This window comes from Pelophylax lessonae, assembly GCF_965119305.1.
Source record: "Pelophylax lessonae genome assembly, chromosome: 3".
NCBI classification, from domain to species: domain Eukaryota; kingdom Metazoa; phylum Chordata; class Amphibia; order Anura; family Ranidae; genus Pelophylax; species Pelophylax lessonae.
The window spans coordinates 20,515,740-20,538,147 of record NC_138770.1 but is presented as its reverse complement, the minus strand read 5'-3'; the positions used below and the strand labels follow the sequence as shown (position 1 = coordinate 20,538,147).

Below are 22,408 nucleotides of genomic sequence, written 5' to 3'. Positions count from 1 at the left end.
AATGTATCCACATATTTTAGTGTATTTGTGATAATTTATGTGCACACACAATAGGACAGCCCTGTGACACGTAATGCTCTTCTAGTTGATAAAGGGAATACTTACCTTTGTTACAGCAGCAGTCCGGTATAAGTTATTTTTGTAGGTATTTGAGTTGTTACACATAGCGTGGGATTTTTCCATTTATATTGGTGACATAATTGCCCAAATCTGGGGATCAGGAGCCATTTCCACCCTTTACTCTCTGCTGGGGTTCTTTGTATCCATATAACAGATGTTCTACATGACTAAATCTGCAATCAATTTTACTGCAAAATCAAAGGACACAGGCTGCATGATATAGGACACAGGCTGCGTGATGGGGGACAAAGGTTTGATGATGGCAGGTAACACAGGCTGCGTTTATGGGGGACAGGCTGGATGACAGTGGGGACACAGGCTGCGTGATGGGGGACACAGGTTGGATGATGGCAGGTAACACAGGCTGCGTTTATGGGGGACAGAGGCTTGATGACGGTGGGTAACACAGGCTGCGTTTATGGGGGACACAGGCTGCGTGATGGGGGGCACAGGCTGGATGAAGGCGGGGAACACAGATTGCCTTATGGGGGACACAGGCTGCCTTATGGGGGACACAGGCTGCGTGATAGGGGACACAGGCTGGATGACGGCGGGGTGTACTATAGGTGCAGTCACGGTAGACGAAATTTGAGGGGCCACAGCTAGGGCCCTGAATGAGTCTAGAGTCCCAAATTTGGCACAGAGATATGGGAGGTCTATCTCTGGGGGCCTCTAGTTTCCTTGTGCCAAATTTGGTGCCCCTAGCCCCCGCAGTTAGGTCGGCTTGGTGCAGTATGGCAAGCTTGGGGTGGGCACAGTTGCAGTGCCACAGCTCGTGCCCCAAACATGTCCAGGGTTTCCAAATTGGACATATTTGGGGCACGAGCTGTGGCCCTGCAACTGTGCCCACCCCAAGCTTGCCATACTGCAACAAGCTGACCTAACTGCGGGGGCTAGGGGCACCAAATTTGGCACAGGGATACTCCAAGCTTGCCATATTGCACCAAGCTGACCTTACCATGGGGGCTAGGGGCACCAAATTTAGCACAGGGATACTAGAGGCCCCCACAGGTAGACCTCTCATATCTCTGAGCAAAATTTGGGACTCTGGACTCATTCAGGGCCCGAGCTGTGGCCCCTCAAAGTTCGTCTACCGTGACTACACCTATGGTACACCCGGCCGTCATCCAGCCTGTGTCCCCCATCATGCAGCCTGTGACCCCGGCTGTCATCCAGCTTGTCCCCCATCAAGCAGCCTGTGGTGCACGCCGTCTTCCAGCCTGCGCCCCCTATTACGCAGCCTGTGTCTCTGCGCTGTTCACAAAAGTGTTTTGTTTCTTTTTTGAGAGGAACTATAAATCCCAGCATTCCCTTTCTGGCTTAATCAATTTTTTTTGAGGAACTATAAATCCCAGCTTTCCCTTTCAGGCTTAATTGTACAAATTACTGTGGGGGATAGCACTGTGCAGCGGTTACTATTTGCCAAAAGCTCCAACTTGTACAAATTACTGTGGGGAATATAGCACTGTGCAGCGGTTACTATTTGCCAAAATCGCCAACTGTCCGCGGGTGCATGCGCAGTAGAATTGTACAGGCTGCCGAGAAGTCCAACTCTTCATGCACAGAGTTGGAGTTCTCCGTGAATGGGCATTGCCATTCGTGCATGCGCAGTAGGTAGTTGTACTCCGCTGCCCACAACTTCAACTCTCATGCACGGAGTTGGAGTTCTCCGTGAACGTGCTTTGAAGGCGGCGCATGCCCAGTAGCGGCAACTTGCCAAGATCTGGGACCGGAAGTGACGCCGGTTGGAGATCTCGGCAGGTTGGAAAATTTGGCAGTACACCGGAACAGACAGGAAGTGATGTCAGGTACAGACAGGAAGTTCCGGGTGAGAGGTGAGTTGGGAGGAAGTAGAGAGAAGACATTGGTGGAAGTGGCAGCAGAGGAGGTAATAAGATCTTATTTTCTATTAACACCCAGTAACCCCCCCTCCCCCCCGTCATGTCCGTCCTCTTCCTCCATAGTCACTGTGACGTCATTTATCTCCAGCAGATGATGATAAACACATATATAGTGTGGAAACCTAGATTAACCCCATTCAGGGGGATCAGTTGATGATTAATATATATCTTACTTCCAAAGCTGGCCATACATGGTTCAATTTTATCGTTCAGCCAGCGGGAGTGAAAAAACAGATGTGATTCCCCCATGTACACAATGGAGGGGGATGCGGAAATCCTCCCGGCTGCACTATTGTATTCTGACAATGGGGGGCGCTCCTCCACTCTCAGAATACACAGATCAGTGATGAAGCTATTGGCTGCAGCCGCTGATGGAGTGACTTTTATCCGGCAGTGACCACACATGGATGGAAATGTGACCGATCCCTGCTGAACCAGCTGAATTTCCATGTATCTATGGTCACCTCCCCTCCCCCTCCTCTCCTTCATTATGTAAGTCATGCTGAGATAATCTCCCATTGGCTGAGCAATATTCTCATTTGTCTCTGAGCTCCTTCTTGCTATTCCTCGTCCTGCCTGTTGTTTCCTTGGATTGATTTTCTGTGTAGTGACCCCGGCTTCATCTCTTGGATGCGCTCGTCTGTTGCTTTCCCTGACCTTTATCCTGATTCTCATCTCACACCCATCGTAAAAAATTGAATTTTTGATCCACAAGGCCAAATTTTACAAGACTCGAGGACTGCAAGAATCATAGCAAACACTAAACTGTCCACATTAAGTATTTTCAGACTAGGGATCATAGTGTCTAAATACATTCTGACCTTCATATTGCCCCCTGATATCCTCATCCATTTATTGTACAACCAATACCAATCCAGATAATTCTCTGTTATCATTATTATCTGTCTACAGAGAAATCTTCATAGATAATGGCACCAATGAGGATGGAGGAGGATCGGAGTCACATGACTGAGAAGATACTAAACCTCACCCTGGAGATCATCTACCTGCTGACCGGAGAGGTGAGGAGGATTCTGGGAGATCACATGACATCACTCTTATCTCTATTAATAAAACGCAGACCTGACCGGAGAGGTGAGGGGGATTCTGGGATTCTAACATGATATTCCTATTCGTTTCTCAATACAGAGATTTCCTCTTCTGAAGTCAGGTGATCAAATGACCATCACAGTGCCTCCATGTGACTTCCTAAAACCTGAGAGACACAACATGCAGAAGATTCTAGAAGTCACCAAGAAGCTGATGGAGCTGCTGACAGGAGAGGTGAGCGGTGCTGGGAATTCTGGGAGATTATCCAGTAACAGACAAGGGATGTGTCTGGATGGTGACTGTATCATTGTGTGTGTCAGGTTCCTATAAGGTGTCAGGATGTCACTGTCTATTTCTCCATGGAGGAGTGGGAGTATTTAGAAGGACACAAGGATCTCTACAAGGACGTCATGATGGAGAATCAGCCGCCCCTCACATCACCGGGTAAGAGGAGACTTTATTGTAAAGGAGAGAGCAGTACGGAGGATCCACCTAGATCCCCCATCATCTGATAAACACATAGAAACAATGTATTCAGTCAGTGTGTGTGTTTCCTACAGATGGATCCAGTAATGGGAACCCACCAGAGAGATGTCCCCGTCCTCTGTATTCCCGGGATTCCACACAGGAAGGTCACACCATCCCTCACCATCATCAGGTAGATGAGAATGTAGGAAAGTGATCCCAAGCCCTAAGAGATATCATTCTTCTATTATTATTTTGTTTTTAATATTATTTCTGCCATTTTGTTGGTTTAGGATGAAGATCTGATAAATGTACAAATTGGGGTTATAAAGGAAAAGACGTATGTGAGGGGTGATCAGCATTTTACAGAGGAGGTTGGGATGATGGACGCAGTTAAAGAGGAAGAAACTTCTCCAGATATCAGCTCGGGTAATTATGGAAGAATGGGTTAAAGCTTACTTAGTGATGTTTGGTTGGGTGGTATCATTGATCTGGTTAGTTGTCATAGTTTGGTGTTGTGATTGCACCCAGTTCCACCACAGATCTCTTTTACACTTTGAAATGCTCGACCAACATACACTGCTCCAAAGAATGAAAGGAACACTTTGAAAACACATCAGATCTCTATGGGGAAAAATATCATGCTGGATATCTATACTGGTATGGACTGGGTAATGTGTTAGGATCTATACTGGTATGGACTGGGTAATGTGTTAGGATCTATACTGGTATGGACTGGGTAATGTGTTAGGATCTATACTGGTATGGACTGGGTAATGTGTTAGGATCTATACTGGTATGGACTGGGTAATGTGTTAGGATCTATACTGGTATGGACTGGGTAATGTGTTAGGATCTATACTGGTATGGACTGGGTAATGTTTTAGGATCTATACTGGTATGGACTGGGTAATGTGTTAGCATATATACTGGTATGGACTGGGTAATGCTTTAGGATCTATACTAGTATGGACTGGGTAATGGGTTAGGATCTATACTGGTATGGACTGGGTAATGGGTTAGGATCTATACTTGTATGGACTGGGTAATGGGTTAAGATCTATACTGGTATGGACTGGGTAATGTGTTAGGATCTATACTGGTATGGACTGGGTAATGGGTTAGGATCTATACTGGTATGGACTGGGTAATGTGTTAAGATCTATACTGGTATGGACTGGGTAATGCGTTAGGATCTATACTGGTATGGACTGGGTAATGGGTTAGGATCTATACTGGTATGGACTGGGTAATGCGTTAGGATCTACTGTATGCTGGTATGGACTGGGTAATGTGTTAGGAAGGAAAGGATGCCACATCATTTGATGGAAATGAAAATTATCACCCTACAGAGGGCTGAACTCAAAGACACCCCGAAAATCAAAGTGAAAAAATGATGCAGCAGGCGAGTCCATTTTGGTGAAATGTCATTGCAGGACCTCAGAATGGTCCTCAGTAGTGTGTATGGCCCCATGTGCTTGTATGCATGCCTGACAACGTCGGGGCGCTCCTAATGAAACCACGGATGGTGTCCTGGGGTATTTCCTTCCAGATCTGGACCAGGGCATCACTGAGCTCCTGAACAGACTGAGGTGCAACCTGGCGGCATCGGATGGACTGAAACAGAATGTCTCAGAGGTGTTCTATTGGATTCAGGTCAGGCGAGTGTGGGGACCATTCAATGGCATCAATTCCTTCATCCTCCAGAAACTGGCTGCATACTCTCACCACATGAGGCCGGGCATTGTTGTGCACCAGGAGGAACCCAGGAACCACTGCACCAGCATAGGGTCTGACAATGGGTCCAAGGATTTCATCCCAATACCTAATGGCAGTCAGGGTGCCATTGTCTACCCTGTAGAGGTCTGTGGGGCCCTCCATGGATACGTCTCCCCAGACCATCACTGACCCACCACCCAACCGGTCATGCTGAACGATGTTACAGGCAGCATAATGTTCTCCACGGCTTCTCCAGACCCTTTCACGTCTGTCACATGTGCTCAGGGTGAACCTGCTCTCATCTGTGAAAAACACAGGGTGCCAGGGGTGGAGCTGCCAATTCTGGTGTTCAACGGCAAATGCCAATCGAGCTCCACAGTGTCGGGCAGTGAGCACAGCGCCCACTAGAGGATGTCGGGCCCTCAGGCCACCCTCATGAAGTCTGTTTCTGATTGTTTGGTCAGAGACATTCACACCAGTGTCCTGCTGGAGATCATTTTGTAGGGCTCTGGCAGCGCTCATCCTGGTCCTCCTTGCACAAAGGAGCAGATACCGGTCCTGCTGATGGGTTAAGGACCTTCTACGGCCCTGTCCAGCTGAAACTGATTAACAACCCCCTCTGCTACTTGACTGAGCAGATGAATATCCCAGGAGTTTCCCTGACTCGATGCTATACTCTGATTATAAAGTGTTGAGCAGTGTATATGAGTGTGGAAAACTCTTGGTAATTTTTCTTGTCTTCTGACAGACGGACTCTGTGGTGGGAATAGAAGGACATCGGAGGAAGATGTGACTACAGAAGATAATGACATGGCATCTTCTCCAGAAGTAAATCCCGTTCCTCATAATATACATGACAGACCTCACCATTGGAGGAGATCATTGGAATCTCCTGATACTTCACATAGTCCTCTAATATCTGACAGTGCCGACGGGTGCGGGAAACCATCTCATCTCAGGGAATCTTCTTTATACCATACAGGAGAGATTTCATTGTCATGTTCAGAGTGCGGGAAATGTTTTAGTAAAAAAAGATACCTTCTTAGCCATCAGAGAATACACACAGGGGAGCCTCCCTATTCATGTTCAGAGTGCGGGAAATGTTTTAATCAAAAAATATGCCTTCTTAGGCACCAGAGAACTCACACTGGGGAGCGTCCCTTTTCATGTTCAGAGTGCGGGAAATGTTTTAATCAGAAAGTAAGCCTTCTTAGCCATCAGAGAATACACACAGGGGAGCGACCTTTTTCATGTTCAGAGTGCGGGAAATGTTTTAGTCAAAAAAGAAACCTTCTTCAGCACCAGAAAATTCACGCAGGGGAGCATCCCTATTCATGTTCAGAGTGCGGAAAATGTTTTAATCATAAAGGAAACCTTCTTCGCCATCAAAGAATACACACAGCTGAGCGTCCCTATTCATGTTCAGAGTGCGGGAAATGTTTTAGTAACAAAGCAGACCTTCTTCGACACCAGAGAATACACACAGGGGAGCGTCCCTATTCATGTTCAGAGTGCGGGAAATGTTTTAGTCACAAAGCAGACCTTCTTCGGCACCAGAGAATACACACAGGTGAGCTTCCTTATTCATGTTCAGAGTGTGGGAAATATTTTATTCATAAAGGAAACCTTCTTAGCCATCAGAGAATTCACAGGGGTGAGCTTCCCTGTTAATGTTTAGAGTGCGGGAAATGTTTTAATAATAAAATAAACCTTCTTAGCCTTTGGAGAATACACACAGGTGATCTTCCCTATTCATGTTCAGCGTGCGGGAAATGTTTTGCGCTCAAATGTTTACTTGTTAGACACCAGAAAGTTCATACAGGCGAGCGTCTCTAATCTTGTGCAGAGTGCGGGAAATGTTTTACTAAGAAAGAACTCCTACTTATACACAGGTGAGCGTCCTTTTTAATGTTACAAGTGCGGGAAATGTTTTCCAAACAAAGGTTTATTTCTTAGAAACCAGAAAGTTCATACGGGCGAGCGTCCTATTTCATGTTCAGAGTGCGGGAAATGTTTCACTCCTTATGTACGCTTCAAACCGCAAAGAATTCACACTTATATTAGAGACTCCGTTTTCATGTTCAGAGTGCGGGAAAGTGTAAAAATAAAAGAAATCTAATGAAACATCAGAGTGCACCCCCTGCTGGTACTACGGGAAATGGACGTTGGATTGTAACGGGTGGAACTGTTTAGTCCATAGACCACCACAGTCCACTCGGGGTTGCTTTACACCCACATCGCCCTCTGACCTGCTGTGGGGTTGGCAGGCAGCTGGGAGACCTTATGTTAACCCTGTAAAGCCCACGCCAGTATGCTGCAACCGTATGCATCGGGGCTGTTGCGGCACAACCCCATTCAGTTGAATAGCATTGCCCAATGTGACCGGGGGGTGTGAGGTTTGCAGCAGCCGCAAATTGCAGTGCCATGTGTACCGCCCCATCGGGCTGCCATTTAAGCTTAAGGGGGTGGTAAAATCATGACTCAGCTGTCTACCTTTACCGATCCCTCCCCACACGAGGCAACAGGCAGAAAATCATGACAATACATGGCCTATCATGGAACTGCATGAGGACCTAACGGGAAATGCTTTATTCTTTTTGTGTTCTACTTATAAATATGTATATAGATCTAACCTACTGGATGGAAAAAGATCACTGTAACATGCATTAACCCACAGCATGAAAGTGGGGGGTGTCATGGCGCTCTTCTAATATCCCAAGGTGGTACAAGAAATGTGGGTGGATGGGAGGGGGGGGGGGGTTATGGGGCTGCGTGGGGGGGAACAAAGTTTGGTACTGTAGGGAAGCTATAGTCCGCGGCAGCCGGCTGAAGCGTGGAGAAGCCCTGAGAGATGCAAGAAAGGAGAGAGCGGCGCCAGCTTAGTATAGTACAAGTTTATTTAACACTGTTAAAATTGGTGACTCACTGTCCGAGGTTGGGTGAGACCGGTACACAAAGACTGTTAGGGTCATCCATCTTCCTCTTCCAGGATAGTGGTCATAGGAGAAGGTGGTACCGGTCTCACCCAACCTCGGACAGTGAGTCACCAATTTTAACAGTGTTAAATAAACTTGTACTATACTAAGCTGGCGCCGCTCTCTCCTTTCTTGCATTAACCCACAGCAGCCAATCAGGATTTATCTTTCACTGGTGAACCTTTTCAATTGGTTTCTTCATGTTGTTGCTCCTTTTTGATTTATTGAAGTAGCCGGCTTTTTATTGGTCCAACCAATGTATGATTATTAATACATTTGACACATTTGTTAATTCTATGATAAAAGATTTAAGCTTTATTTTATTCATATCATTACTGTGTGGTAATCGCTTATTCTGATCTTGTACAATAAAAACTCTTTGTACAATATTCTGTGCTGAGTCTTCTTTTTTTACCAATGATTAGATGATCTTTAGCACCCTACAGGTAGGTGCTAGGTAAATGTATAGTGGGGCCTTGTCTGCCTAACAGCAGGGTCATGATTTCTTGTCAGGGTGTCCTGGTTTCCAGGTGTGTCTGCTGAGAGGGGAGTCTCCCCTCTGGCTCCTGTGAGAGGCTTCTCATAGGGCAGTGGAGGAAACCCAATCAGGGAACACAATCAGGCTTGTAGCTACTAGAGCTGCACGATTAATCGTAAAAAAATTGCGATCTCGATTCACCCCCCCCCCCGACGATCTTAACATGACATTTGAAAAAAAAAAAAGCCTCCCCCAAATGCCTATCAACATCAATCTCCTAGTTAGGTATAAACACAATGAATACAATATATTCCTTCCGTCTGCCGGTGTTCTATCAGAAAACCCTACCCCCTCAGATTTCCCTACCTACGTCATTTCCGGTGCGGGTTCGTCATGCACCAGCTGTAGCCGCGTCACACGTCTTACTGCGCATGCGCAGAATAGGTAGGGAATTTTGATACCATCATAACTGGTCAGACAAAAGTCCTACTGCGCATGCGCACCAACTAGTCGGGCAGCGGCATCTGTTATAACAAACATCCATCCGATCTCCATAGCCCACACTGCGCCGAGCCGACAATGTCTCATTGTCGGGTCAGCGCAGTGTTGGGTCGGCGCAGTGTGGTGCATGGAGACCGGATTTTCGGGTCGGCACAGTGTGGGCCATGGAGATCGGATGGATGTTTGTTATAAGAGATGCCGCTGCCCGACCAGTTGGTGCGCATGCGCAGTAGGACTTTTGTCTGACCCTTTACGATGTTATCAAATTTCCCTACCTATTCTGCGCACGCACAATAGGACGTGTGACGTGGCTACAGCTGCTGCATGACGAATCCACAGCCGATCTCAATCGGAAATGACGTCGTTAGGGAAATCTGACGGGGTAGGGTTTTCTGATAGAACACAGGTGATGTCACCTGATGGCCCTGCCCCTTATGATGTCACCGATCCAGCATGCATCAGTCAGTTACTTTACAAGGGGGCGGGCCACCACATGATATCATCAGGTGGCCCTGCTCCTTACCTTTTTAAGAACTGTTAGGCTTTCATTCCTTGAGGGTGGAGTGTTTTCTTTTTTGGGGTCCAGAGGTGCAGTGGGTGTCATGACTGACGACGGATCTACATTGGAGGACATTGTTTTTTTGATTTTTCTGTAGAAGGAATTGTGAAAAATGGGCTCATAGCCTCATTTATTCTTACAATGTACCCCAAACTCATTCACACAGGGGGGCGGGATCTGGGGGCCCCCTTGTTAAAGGGGGCTTCATGATTCTGATAAGCCCCCTGCCTGCAGGCCCCCGCAACCACAGGCCAAGGTTTTGGGGAAGAGGCTCTTGTCCCTATCAACATAGGACAAGGTGCTTTAGGGCACATCCCCCATGTTGAGGGTATGTAGCCTGGTATGATTCAGGTGGGGGCACTCGCTCGTCCCCCCCCTTTCCTGGCCTGCCAGGCTGCATGCTTGGATGAGGGTCAGTTATAGATTTTGGGGGACTTCATGCCATTTGTTTTTTAAATTTTGGCATGGATTGCCCCTTAAAATTCATGTCAGACCCAAAGGGCCTGGTATGGATTTTGGGGGACCCCACGCCAATTTTTCCCCAATTTTTTTCTTGCCGGCAATTCTTTTTTTTTACATTCTGCTATCAGTGGGGACTCATTCGTTGTTAAGGACGCAGCGGCAGGCTTCCCGGTCTCCCTTCTTTACAACCTATTGACTGTGCACTCGGCGGGATGTAAATAGTAAAAAAAAAAACACAGAGCACACAGAAAATTTGGGTGATTGGTGAAGTTCTCCTCCGCCCAAACCACTCGCCCATCCCTAGTGGTGTTTAGATGGTGGGAGAGGATTGTTGGAGAGGATGCATGGAGTACATAGGTGGGAGAATACAAGGCTGAGGGTGTTGCCACCAGAGTGAGTAGAAGCCTCTATCCATTGTGTATCCATTGCTTCAGGTCAAATGAGGAGGTTGAGGCCCCATACACACACGCAGATCATCGTCATACAAATGTTCGTCTTTTCTCCCCGGGATGTCGGTGTCTGTTGAAAAGTGCAAAGACAGCACAAGGACAGCACAAGAATTTTGTCCGCAGACTTCAGCTGACTGCAGAAGTGATGTCATGTAATGGTTAACTTTCCCTGTGTTTTTTATTTTCTGAGCATGCCCAGTCTTGCAAATCTGCGGTCTGTCGGCTGATTTCTGTACTGACAGGCAAACAATTGTCCGTTCTGGTGTCCGCAGACAAAAATTTTCATGTTTGCAAGAAAGACTCTTGTCCGCAGATTGTGTGCAGACAGCTGTCGGAGGCACCATACTAACACGCATACAATCGGCAGATCTTTCGTCCGCCGACGTTTGTATGACGACGATCTGCGTGTGTGTACGGGGCTTTAGACTGAGAAGTTTGGAAGTAGCAGAAGTGTTCGTAGTAACAGGGATGTTGAAGTCACTGAGAATGATTGTGGGGATTTCAGAAGAGAGAAAGTAGGACAGCCAGGCAGAGAAGTCATCAAGGAAAGTTAATACCGGTCCAGCGGGCCGATAGATCGCAACAATTGTTGAGGAGATTGGAGAAAATAGACGTATACAGTGAGCTTCAAATGATGAGAGGGAGGAGAGGGAAGAAACTGGAAGGTGCTCTGTGAGGATAGGAGGATTGCCACTCCACCTCCCTTATGTTCCCTAGGTCTAGGTTTACACCTTCTTCATTCATCTTATGGTGTTTATCAATAAATTAAGTAAACTGAACCGTGTGCAAATTCATATACAATGTTCTGTTCTCACTACACGTATGCCCCAGGCGTGTGCAGCTCAACATACAGCTAAACCTTTAATCCTACAATAACCAGTCTTTTTGTAACTTAAGGCTTTATTCCAGTGAAGAATGGTGGTCACATGAACAGGTTACAAGTCAGAATGGATATGCGAATAGGATTGTGAATATGAGGTGAAACTGTAAATAAACATATAAAGGCATATAATCAGTATACAAACATAAACAGTATATGCATTGAGTATATAACCAACAGTTCATAGGCAAAAAAGAAGAGGGGGGAAGAGATCTGTCACAAAATGTATGTCTGGTTGCCTCCATCCCTAAATGTGTATTGTGGAAAAGGGGGGAAAGTGGGACTTTAAATGAGTTTTGCAACCAGGCATATCTGTTTCCAAATGAGTATCATATAAAGCCCCTACACAGGGAGGGAAACCCAACAAGAGCTGACATAAATGTACAGATATGAAGAACCATATTTATTAATCACATATATAACTAATACAAAATGGGGATAATGCACTCATTTCATGTACAATAAAATCCATAAAATTAATAGGTTACATCTGACCTCAATTTCTCTAGAGATACAGGGTCTGGAAACATGAGATACTTGAAAACGGCTGAGTAAATATAGGCTCTACGCGTTTCGTGGACCTCCGTCCACTCATCAGGAGCTTGAAGAAAAACAGTATCTAAAATACATAAAAAATCTCAATTATACCAAAAATATTAGGGAAAAAAGAAAAATGGGGAAAGGAGAGGAAAAAAAGAGGAATACATTTGTATGGAATGGGCACTACCTGAGATGGTGTCACATATCCAGAAGTATTCCAATTGGGAAAAATGAAAAACGAAGGTTGATCCGAGAAATGTCTGACCCGGGGCTGAGGCACGGACATCATCCAGCACGCAGGGGAGAAAGAGCAGTAACGAAGTGAAGAGCCAGTGGATGGTTGATAATGGATGTTTTGGAATCAAAAGAATCTACAAATATATATGCGCTTAATTTGTTTGTTATATGTTCCTTCAAAATAAGGAAACTAATTGATCTGAAAGCCACCACCAGATCTTGTTGAGACATAATAAAAATCAAAGAATGTGGGAAACATTGCCAGAAAAAGTGAACATACCAGATAAAGAAGGGTGCAGAGAGAGCAGTGATACCAAGCTGCATATCTCCAAGTGAGAAGAAAAGTGAAAAAAGTAGTGAAAAAGTAGCCTAACCACAAGAGAAAAAATAGAATGGGGAAAGAAGTGAGAGGACAAAGAAACAAAAGGGGTGCATGTCTGTCCCATAATAGAAGGGAATGCAAGAAAAGTGCATATTGAGAATAATGTGAGTTAAACCAGAACCAGAAGGATACATACCAACAAGTGCACCTCCACAGTGGGAGGATAGGAGGAATTAGATGGCAATGTGAATTGAAATAACCCAGCTGCATGTCCCGATGGGTGAGGATGAGTCCATGCCAACACCATAATGGCGTCTGGTCTATATAGGTGGAAGTCAAACCTCCCACAACCGGTCAGCTGACCGGATGTTGGTCGGAGAGGAACCGCCACAGACACAGATGAAAAAAGCGTAACCATGGAAATATGACGCCGAAGGGCGCCAACTCCATGGTGAGCAAATTATGGCGCCGATGGTTGTAGCACAGCCCGACCCCCAACCTGGATGTGGGAAGGCAGAGGCAGGTGCAGGGGAGGAGTGGCTAACAACCATCGCAGCCCCGGAACCAGAGCCCCGGACCAGTCCCCGTGATTCAGGTCCACTCTATAATGGGGACAAAAAATAAGGAAGCTCAAATGGCTAAAAAACAATTATAAACAGGGGATGAAAGGTATAATGAGAAACAAAAATAGTATTGGACTAAAAGCTTAAAGTGGCAGACCTCTTCAATAAACGGGTGTCTTCCACCCAAAATATTTGCAAAAAAGAAGAGGGGGAAGAGATCTGTCACAAAATGTATGTCTGGTTGCCTCCATCCCTAAATGTGTATTGTGGAAAAGGGGGGAAAGTGGGACTTTAAGTGAGTTTTGCAACCAGGCATATCTGTTTCCAAATGAGTATCATATAAAGCCCCTACACTGGGAGGGGAACCCAACAAGAGCTGACATAAATGTACAGATATGAAGAACCATATTTATTAATCACATATATAACTAATACAAAATGGGGATAATGCACTCATTTCATGTACAATAAAATCCATAAAATTAATAGGTTACATCTGACATCAATTTCTCTATAGATACAGGGTCTGGAAACATGAGATACTTGAAAACGGCTGAGTAAATATAGGCTCTACGCGTTTCGTGGACCTCCGTCCACTCATCAGGAGCTTGAAGAAAAACAGTATCTAAAATACATAAAAAATCTCAATTATACCAAAAATATTAGGGAAAAAAGAAAAATGGGGAAAGGAGAGGAAAAAAAGAGGAATACATTTGTATGGAATGGGCACTACCTGAGATGGTGTCACATATCCAGAAGTATTCCAATTGGGAAAAATGAAAAACAAAGGTTGATCCGAGAAATGCCTGACCCGGGGCTGAGGCACGGACATCATCCAGCACGCAGGGGAGAAAGAGCAGTAACGAAGTGAAGAGCCAGTGGATGGTTGATAATGGATGTTTTGGAATCAAAAGAATCTACAAATATATATGCGCTTGATTCTTTTTTGCAAATATTTTGGGTGGAAGACACCCGTTTATTGAAGAGGTCTGCCACTTTAAGCTTTTAGTCCAATACTATTTTTGTTTCTCATTATACCTTTCATCCCCTGTTTATAATTGTTTTTTAGCCATTTGAGCTTCCTTATTTTTTGTCCCCATTATAGAGTGGACCTGAATCACGGGGACTGGTCCGGGGCTCTGGTTCCGGGGCTGCGATGGTTGTTAGCCGCTCCTCCCCTGCACCTGCCTCTGCCTTCCCGCATCCAGGTTGGGGGTCGGGCTGTGCTACAACCATCGGCGCCATAATTTGCTCACCATGGAGTTGGCGCCCGTCGGCGTCATATTTCCATGGTTACGCTTTTTTCATCTGCGTCTGTAGCGGTTCCTCTCCGACCAACATCCGGTCAGCTGACCGGTTGTGGGAGGTTTGACTTCCGCCTATATAGACCAGACGCCATTATGGCGTTGGCATGGACTCATCCTCGCCCATCGGGACATGCAGCTGGGTTATTTCAATTCACATTGCCATCTAATTCCTCCTATCCTCCTACTGTGGAGGTGCACTTGTTGGTATGTATCCTTCTGGTTCTGGTTTAACTCACATTATTCTCAATATGCACTTTTCTTGCATTCCCTTCTATTATGGGACAGACATGCACCCCTTTTGTTTCTTTGTCCTCTCACTTCTTTCCCCATTCTATTTTTTCTCTTGTGGTTAGGCTACTTTTTCACTACTTTTTTCACTTTTCTTCTCACTTGGAGATATGCAGCTTGGTATCACTGCTCTCTCTGCACCCTTCTTTATCTGGTATGTTCACTTTTTCTGGCAATGTTTCCCACATTCTTTGGTTTTTATTATGTCTCAACAAGATCTGGTGGTGGCTTTCAGATCAATTAGTTTCCTTATTTTGAAGGAACATATAACAAACAAATTAAGCGCATATATATTTGTAGATTCTTTTGATTCCAAAACATCCATTATCAACCATCCACTGGCTCTTCACTTCGTTACTGCTCTTTCTCCCCTGCGTGCTGGATGATGTCCGTGCCTCAGCCCCGGGTCAGACATTTCTCGGATCAACCTTCGTTTTTCATTTTTCCCAATTGGAATACTTCTGGATATGTGACACCATCTCAGGTAGTGCCCATTCCATACAAATGTATTCCTCTTTTTTTCCTCTCCTTTCCCCATTTTTCTTTTTTCCCTAATATTTTTGGTATAATTGAGATTTTTTATGTATTTTAGATACTGTTTTTCTTCAAGCTCCTGATGAGTGGACGGAGGTCCACGAAACGCGTAGAGCCTATATTTACTCAGCCGTTTTCAAGTATCTCATGTTTCCAGACCCTGTATCTATAGAGAAATTGATGTCAGATGTAACCTATTAATTTTATGGATTTTATTGTACATGAAATGAGTGCATTATCCCCATTTTGTATTAGTTATATATGTGATTAATAAATATGGTTCTTCATATCTGTACATTTATGTCAGCTCTTGTTGGGTTCCCCTCCCTGTGTAGGGGCTTTATATGATACTCATTTGGAAACAGATATGCCTGGTTGCAAAACTCATTTAAAGTCCCACTTTCCCCCCTTTTCCACATAACAGTTCATAGGCATACCAGCGATGCTTCAAAGGGGGGTTCAGGAATCTTCCCACAGCAACCTCAGATGCTGTCTGCTCCTTCCTGAGGTAAATCTAAAATGGAGATTCTCTAAGAGAGGGGTGGAACTAATCCAGCAATAGAGAACAGGAAGTACCATAAAGTGCTGTATAACAGTCTATGTCACAGTGGCATCTTGTGGACAATATTGGCATTGCAAGTTCCAATAGCATTAATTATTTCCTTATGCTGGAGGCATGACACTCCCCGCCTGGTATCATCAGATACCACTGTTTAGTCCACTATTTAGTCCTCAGATGATAACAGCAAGATCGGTTCAGAAACTGGTCTGAGGAACAACTTTGTCTCCTTGATTCTCTGGATCTTGATTTCCACTTTACATGGGAGTGATGATGTGATACAATCATGTAAGCGATGTGGTTCTGACCAGGAACTATTAGAGGGTTACTCTCGTCTGACTCTAGGTTGGCTTGCCTTAGAAGACCACCAACCCTAAGTAGTCCATTTTGATCAAGGAACGGGTCGAGTTTTCTCAGGGATAGGTTTTCCGTTCAAGGTACAGTCAATCTCCTTAGCATAAGCTTCATGCTATACAGTGCGGATGATAAGATCCTGAGACTGCTGTAGCTCTAATACTGAACTGATCCTTTGACAATGGTGCCATCCCTTGCGGTCACAGCTGTTTGAGTCACCTTTAAAGGAGCGAGCTATATGGATAAGACAAGAAATAGCTCGAACAAGTGTCTTCCATTTTGAGAATCTGGTAAATCTGTCAGATTTAAGCTGACAACCTGAAGTTGCAGTATGAAATGTTGAGGTCTCAGGACGGATGTCAGTATCTGAGTCTGGATCTATTAGTTCAATCGTGTCACTTTTAGGAAAAGTTTGTTCTGCATCGTACAAGAATGCAGGTCCTGTAAACCATATTGTGTCTTTAAGGTTACATGCAGCAACAGCTCTTGTAGCATGGTCTGCAGGGTTGTAGTCAGTAGGTACATAGTGCCATTGTGTTGGACTAGTGGATCTCCTAATCCTCAGCACTCTGTTGTTGACATAAACGTAGAAACGTCTGGTCTCGTTGTAGATGTAGCCTAGAACTACCTTGCTGTCTGTGTAGAGTTGAACATCCTTGAGGTCAATGTCCATCTCTGAGGCTATTAGCTCTGCTAGTTCAACAGCTAGTACTGCAGCACACAGTTCTAGCCTAGGTATAGTATGCTCGGGGTGTGGAGCAAGCCTTGCTTTGCCCATGATGAATCCTACGTGGCATCGTGCTGTAGTGTCAACAGTCCTTAAGTAGGCCACAGCAGCTATTGCCTTGACAGAAGCATCACAGAATATGCAAAGGTTTTGACTCTGTATCTCTGTAGAAGGTACAGGAGCATATGGGCGTGAAACATGGAGATCAGATAGGACTGATAGAGAGTCCCTCCACTGTACCCAAGAGTTCCTCTTATCAAGGGGTAGTGGGGCATCCCAGTCGGATGTTTCACAAATCAAGTCTCTAAGCAAGGCTTTACCTTGAATTGTAACAGGTGCCGCGAATCCTAATGGTTCGTACAGGCTATTGATTGTAAACAAGACACCTCTGCGAGTGAAGGGTCTTTCTTCTCCATTTACTTGGAAGGTAAAGGAATCGGATTTCAAGTCCCAAAGTAGACCTAGACTGCGTAGTACAGGCAAAGAGTCTGTACCCAGATCTAAGTCCTTTAGATCACTGAAATGGTCTTGAGCGGGGAAAGCTTCCATTACCTCTTTGCTGTTAGAAGCAATCTTGTGCAGCCTGAGATTGGAATAAGCGAGCATTTCCTGTGCTCTTTTAAGAAGACAGATTGCAGACTCACTGGACGGTAAGGATTTTAAACAGTCATCCACATAAAAGTCTTTCTCTACGAATTGTCTTGCATCTTAGCCAAACTCAAGTTCACCTTCTTGGGGGGAATGTCTGAGTCCGTAGATAGCGACTGCAGGTGAAGGGCTATTGCCAAAGATGTGTACCCTCATGCGATACTCTGAGATATCTTTTGAAGGATCATTGTCTTGGAACCAAAGGAACCTTAGGAAGTTCCTGTCTTCCTCTCTGACCAAGAAACAATGGAACATCTGCTGGATGTCAGCTATGAAGGCAATAGAATCTTTGCGGAAGCGTAAGAGCACTCCCAGGAGTTTGTTGTTGAGGTCTGGGCCTGTCAAGAGGACATCGTTTAAGGAGATACCCTTGTATTTGGCACTAGAGTCAAACGCTACTCTGATTTGACCTGGCTTTTTGGGATGGTACACTCCGAATATAGGGAGATACCAACACTCTTCAGAGTCTTTAGGGGTGGGAGCCACCTCGGCATGACCGTTCTCAAAGATCTTCCCCATGAAAGAAAAGAAATGTTCCTTCATCTCTTGCTTTCTTTGTAAATTACGTCTAAGGGAAGCAAAACGTTGTAAAGCTTGTTCTTTGTTATTGGGTAAGCGTTGTCTCTGTGGTCTGAAGGGAAGAGGTGCAACCCAGCTGTTTGTGCTGTCTTTGACTAGACCTTGCTCCATTATTTCTAAGAAGAGTTTGTCTTCGATAGACATTGCCACACGATTGTCATCTTTAGTTCTCTGAAAGACTGTGCACCCTAAATGGTCTTGGTCACTGTCACAGGCAAAGTTGTCACTAGTGAGGCTTGTGAAGGGACAAGATGAGTGGGTAGTGTAGGCTGATTCCTTAACAAGGAAATGGTTGTGGCATGGCTGGAAAAGAGAGGCACGCCCATTCTCTAGGGTATTTGTGAGCATGCTGCTAATGGAGTTAGGTTTGTGCACGCTTCCTAGACAGACATCTCCTATGATGACCCATCCGAGGTCTAACTTCTGAGCATAAGGAGCGTTATTGGGACCATTAATCTGAGCTCTTGATTTGTGGGCTCGTAAGATATCTCTCCCGAGGAGTAGGATAATCTGAGCCTGAGGGTCAAGTTCTGGTATCAGATGTGCTATGCATTTCAAGTGTGGGTGATGAGCAGCTACATCTGGTGTAGGAGTTTCAGATCTATGATCAGGGATCTGATTGCATTCGATAAGAGTTGGCAAAGACAAGCGTGATCGCCCATCGATGGACTCGATTTGGTAGCCGGATGCTCTCCTGCCAGCTGTATCCACTATTCCTGCACAAGTTTTTAAGGAGTAGGGAATGCTGGGGCCTTTAATGCTGAACATGTCAAAGAAAGTTGAGCTGGCTAATGACTTGTTACTTTGGTCATCCAGGATTACATAAAGCTTAATAGCTTTGTCTTTTTGGCTTGCTGGGTAGACTCTGACTAGGCAGATTTTGGAGCAGGACCTACCACCTATGGCTCCTTTGCATATCTCTGTACATTGTGAAGTGACCTCTGGTGTAGTTGTGGTGGTGTGCTCCTCCTCCCCGCCGTGCTCACTAGTGCTGAGGGTGTGTTGTAAAGTCCATGGAGCTGGCCCAGGATGTAACCCTGTGTTGTGGTCTGAGCTGTCACATTCTGTGCATTTTAAACTGACCTTACAGTACTTGGCGAGATGGGATGTTGAAGAGCAGCACCTGTAGCAGATGTGGTTCTCCTTGAGGAAGGCTTTGCGGTCCTGCAGAGTTTTCCCTCTGAAGGCTCTGCATTTTAGTAGAGGATGTGGCTTCCAATGCAAGGGACACTGCTTACCAGGATCGTTGACCTTTGTCTCTGAGTTAGAGAAGTTGACAGACCTGTGAAAGGAACCTGGAGGAAACACGTTAGTTTTGTGTACTGCTACTGGAGGTTTGCGAGGGTTAAGTCCCACAGGAGCAGCACACAACAGCGTAAAATCAAAACTTGGATCATTTCTTGTTTTAGCTTGCTGGCACACAAAGTCCACAAAAACAGAAAAAGGAGGGAATGGAACATCATGCTGTCTTTTATATCAGGATCCGTGTGTAATCCACTGCTCTTGCAAGTTATAGGGTAACTTTTGCACAATGGGATTGACACCTCTGGCTGTGTCAAGGAATGCAAGTCCTTGTAAGTCCCCCTCAGATTTAGCTACTTGAAGTTCCATTAACAAGTCACTTAACTCTCTAAGTTTATGGTATGCTTTGCTAGGTATTCTGGGAAAGTTATCAAGTCTTTTGAATAATGCATTTTCTACTGCTTCCGCTGAACCATAACACTCATCAAGTCTATCCCAGATTGTTCTAAGACCAGTGTCTGGGTAGTTTATATTTATCGTCCTGATTTGCCTGGCGTGCTCGGCAGACTCATTTCCAAGCCATTTGATCAGGAGGTCTATCTCTTCACTGCAAGATAGCCCTAAGGCTCTGATAGTGTTTTGAAAGGATGACCGCCAGGCTCTGTAGTTTCAAGGGAGGTCATTAAACTTTTCAAGTCCTTTGGTGACTAACTCGCGTCGTGCAAAGAACCTTGCAAAGTCTATGGTGGCTTGGTTAGCCTGTTGTGTGTTGTTTTGGTAAGATGGCTGTGTGTAGTCATACCTTTTGCTGGCACCAAGCTGGTCTCTGATGTACCGTTCTGGCTTGGACGTTGGTTCTGGAGGGCGATTAGAAGGTGATTCTATTATCTCACTTATGGGAAGTCTGTCATAGGTGACGTCACTTTGCACGGATTTCTCCCGTTTGCAGGCTTGAGGCTTGTCACTGACTTGCGGCAGTACCGTGTGGTGACTTTGGCTTGTCTCTTTGACGTCATCTTTGACACTGCTTGTCTTAAAATGTTGATTGATGTAATCTGAAGTTTGTTGTAGAGAATTTGGAGTTTCAGCTGCTGGATCGAGAATGTTGCTGCGTCTGCTGCGTTCACTTCTTGGGTATACAGCTAATTCTAAGGCGTCTCCTTCAGCTATGGCTGCTGCTACTTCCTTCTCTACGGCGAGTTTCTCTAGGGCTACTTCTAGGAGGGCCTCCTCTGCCTCTTTCTGCATTTTTAGGCGGGCTTGTTCTTTCTTTGCTTTTAGGAGGGCTTCTTCCTTCTTTACTTCTAGGAAGGCTTCATCCTTCTTTGCTTTTAGGAGGGCTTCTTCTGCCTCTTCTTTCGTTTTTTGGAGAGCTTCCTCTGCCTCTTTCTGCAACCTCACTTTCTCCTGTTTAATCTGCATTTCTTGCTCAGTAAAGGCTGCTCGCGCCTTGGCGGCTTCAGCTTTCGCACGTGCTATGGCGAGTGCATTGCTTGCGGAGGAAGATCTAGAGGAGCCGGAAACTCGGGACCTTGTCTTGAGTGGAGATGTCTGGCTATGTGACATGTTGCTTGCAGGGATGCTTGACTGTGTAGAGACTGCTGTATTGCATATGCAGATGACTGCGCTGGCAGGGTAGCAGGCCTCTGTATAGTCTCTGTCCTAAATCCCACTTGCTGGATAGCCGCTGTTTCACTGTTCTGTTCTCACTACACGTATGCCCCAGGCGTGTGCAGCTCAACATACAGCTAAACCTTTAATCCTACAATAACCAGTCTTTTTGTAACTTAAGGCTTTATTCCAGTGAAGAATGGTGGTCACATGAACAGGTTACAAGTCAGAATGGATATGCGAATAGGATTGTGAATATGAGGTGAAACTGTAAATAAACATATAAAGTCATATAATCAGTATACAAACATAAACAGTATATGCATTGAGTATATAACCAACAGTTCATAGGCATACCAGCGATGCTTCAAAGGGGGGTTCAGGTATCTTCCCACAGCAACCTCAGATGCTGTCTGCTCCTTCCTGAGGTAAATCTAAAATGGAGATTCTCTCAGAGAGGGGTGGAACTAATCCAGCAATAGAGAACAGGAAGTACCATAAAGTGCTGTATAACAGTCTATGTCACAGTGGCATCTTGGGGACAATATTGGCATTGCAAGTTCCAATAGCATTAATTATTTCCTTATGCTGGAGGCATGACATACAATATAAAGTGCTTTATGCTCAAGATGCTGTTCCCTGCAGATCCACTGCTTCCACTTTACACCTACTTCGTTATCTTATATTTTCTATAAAGTAATAACCTGTGCAAATTCATGTAATCATACAATATTTTTTGCTCAATATAGTGATCTATTCAAGTCCACTGCTTCCACTTTGCATCTGCTTCAACAAAGTTCTGTTGCTCCAAAAAAGTCCACAAATTAATGAAAAGTTGATAAGGTGTGAAAGTTCTCCGTGCTCCAAACTGTGCCAGCTGTAGTATAGCCACGCCTTCTTCCACCTCTTACACATGTGATGGTGAGGGCGCCTCCTTAGTAGTGCTTCCCCATTCACCAGAGCAATATGACTCCCAGCTTTTCAGCTACCAGAGTCACAAACATCCTTCACACACTCCTCACCTTCGATGGCAAAGGAACTGGATACTCCTCGCTCACTCCTGCAAGTCTGCTGCCCTTTCTGTCAGTCTCCCTCCTAGACTTGGCTTCCTCCTCCGACCGCTGTTTCAGCAGGAGCTCCGCCTCTTCATACACATTCAGGGAGGAGAGAAAGGGGAAGGATATACAGTACATACACACACACAGCACAAGGCCTTGTTCACACTACCAGACGGTTCTCAGGGCTGCAGTTACTCTGAGCTCCACACGGTGGTGATCTCACTTCTACCCAGACAGGAAGTCTCTATGGAATACAGACAGGAAGTGATGTCAGCTACAG

At 45.3% G+C, this 22,408-nt stretch overlaps 2 protein-coding genes across 2 annotated transcripts in view; one reads left to right on the top strand and one right to left on the bottom strand.

Annotated features, from left to right (window-relative positions):
* The window catches only part of LOC309548838 (uncharacterized protein), a gene marked incomplete at its 3' end in the record, with an annotated part of 605,194 nt that overhangs the window by 425,380 nt on the left and 157,406 nt on the right, over nt 1-22,408 (bottom strand). The gene's annotated exons all lie outside the window — the stretch shown is intronic.
* LOC309550779 (gastrula zinc finger protein XlCGF66.1-like) lies at nt 2,951-3,851 on the top strand (the record flags this gene model as incomplete). Its single annotated transcript, XM_082251115.1, has 4 exons — nt 2,951-3,043; nt 3,171-3,305; nt 3,392-3,515; nt 3,632-3,851. 4 exons carry the CDS (start codon nt 2,951-2,953, stop codon nt 3,751-3,753), a joined length of 474 nt encoding a protein of 157 aa, XP_082107241.1. The 3' UTR covers nt 3,754-3,851.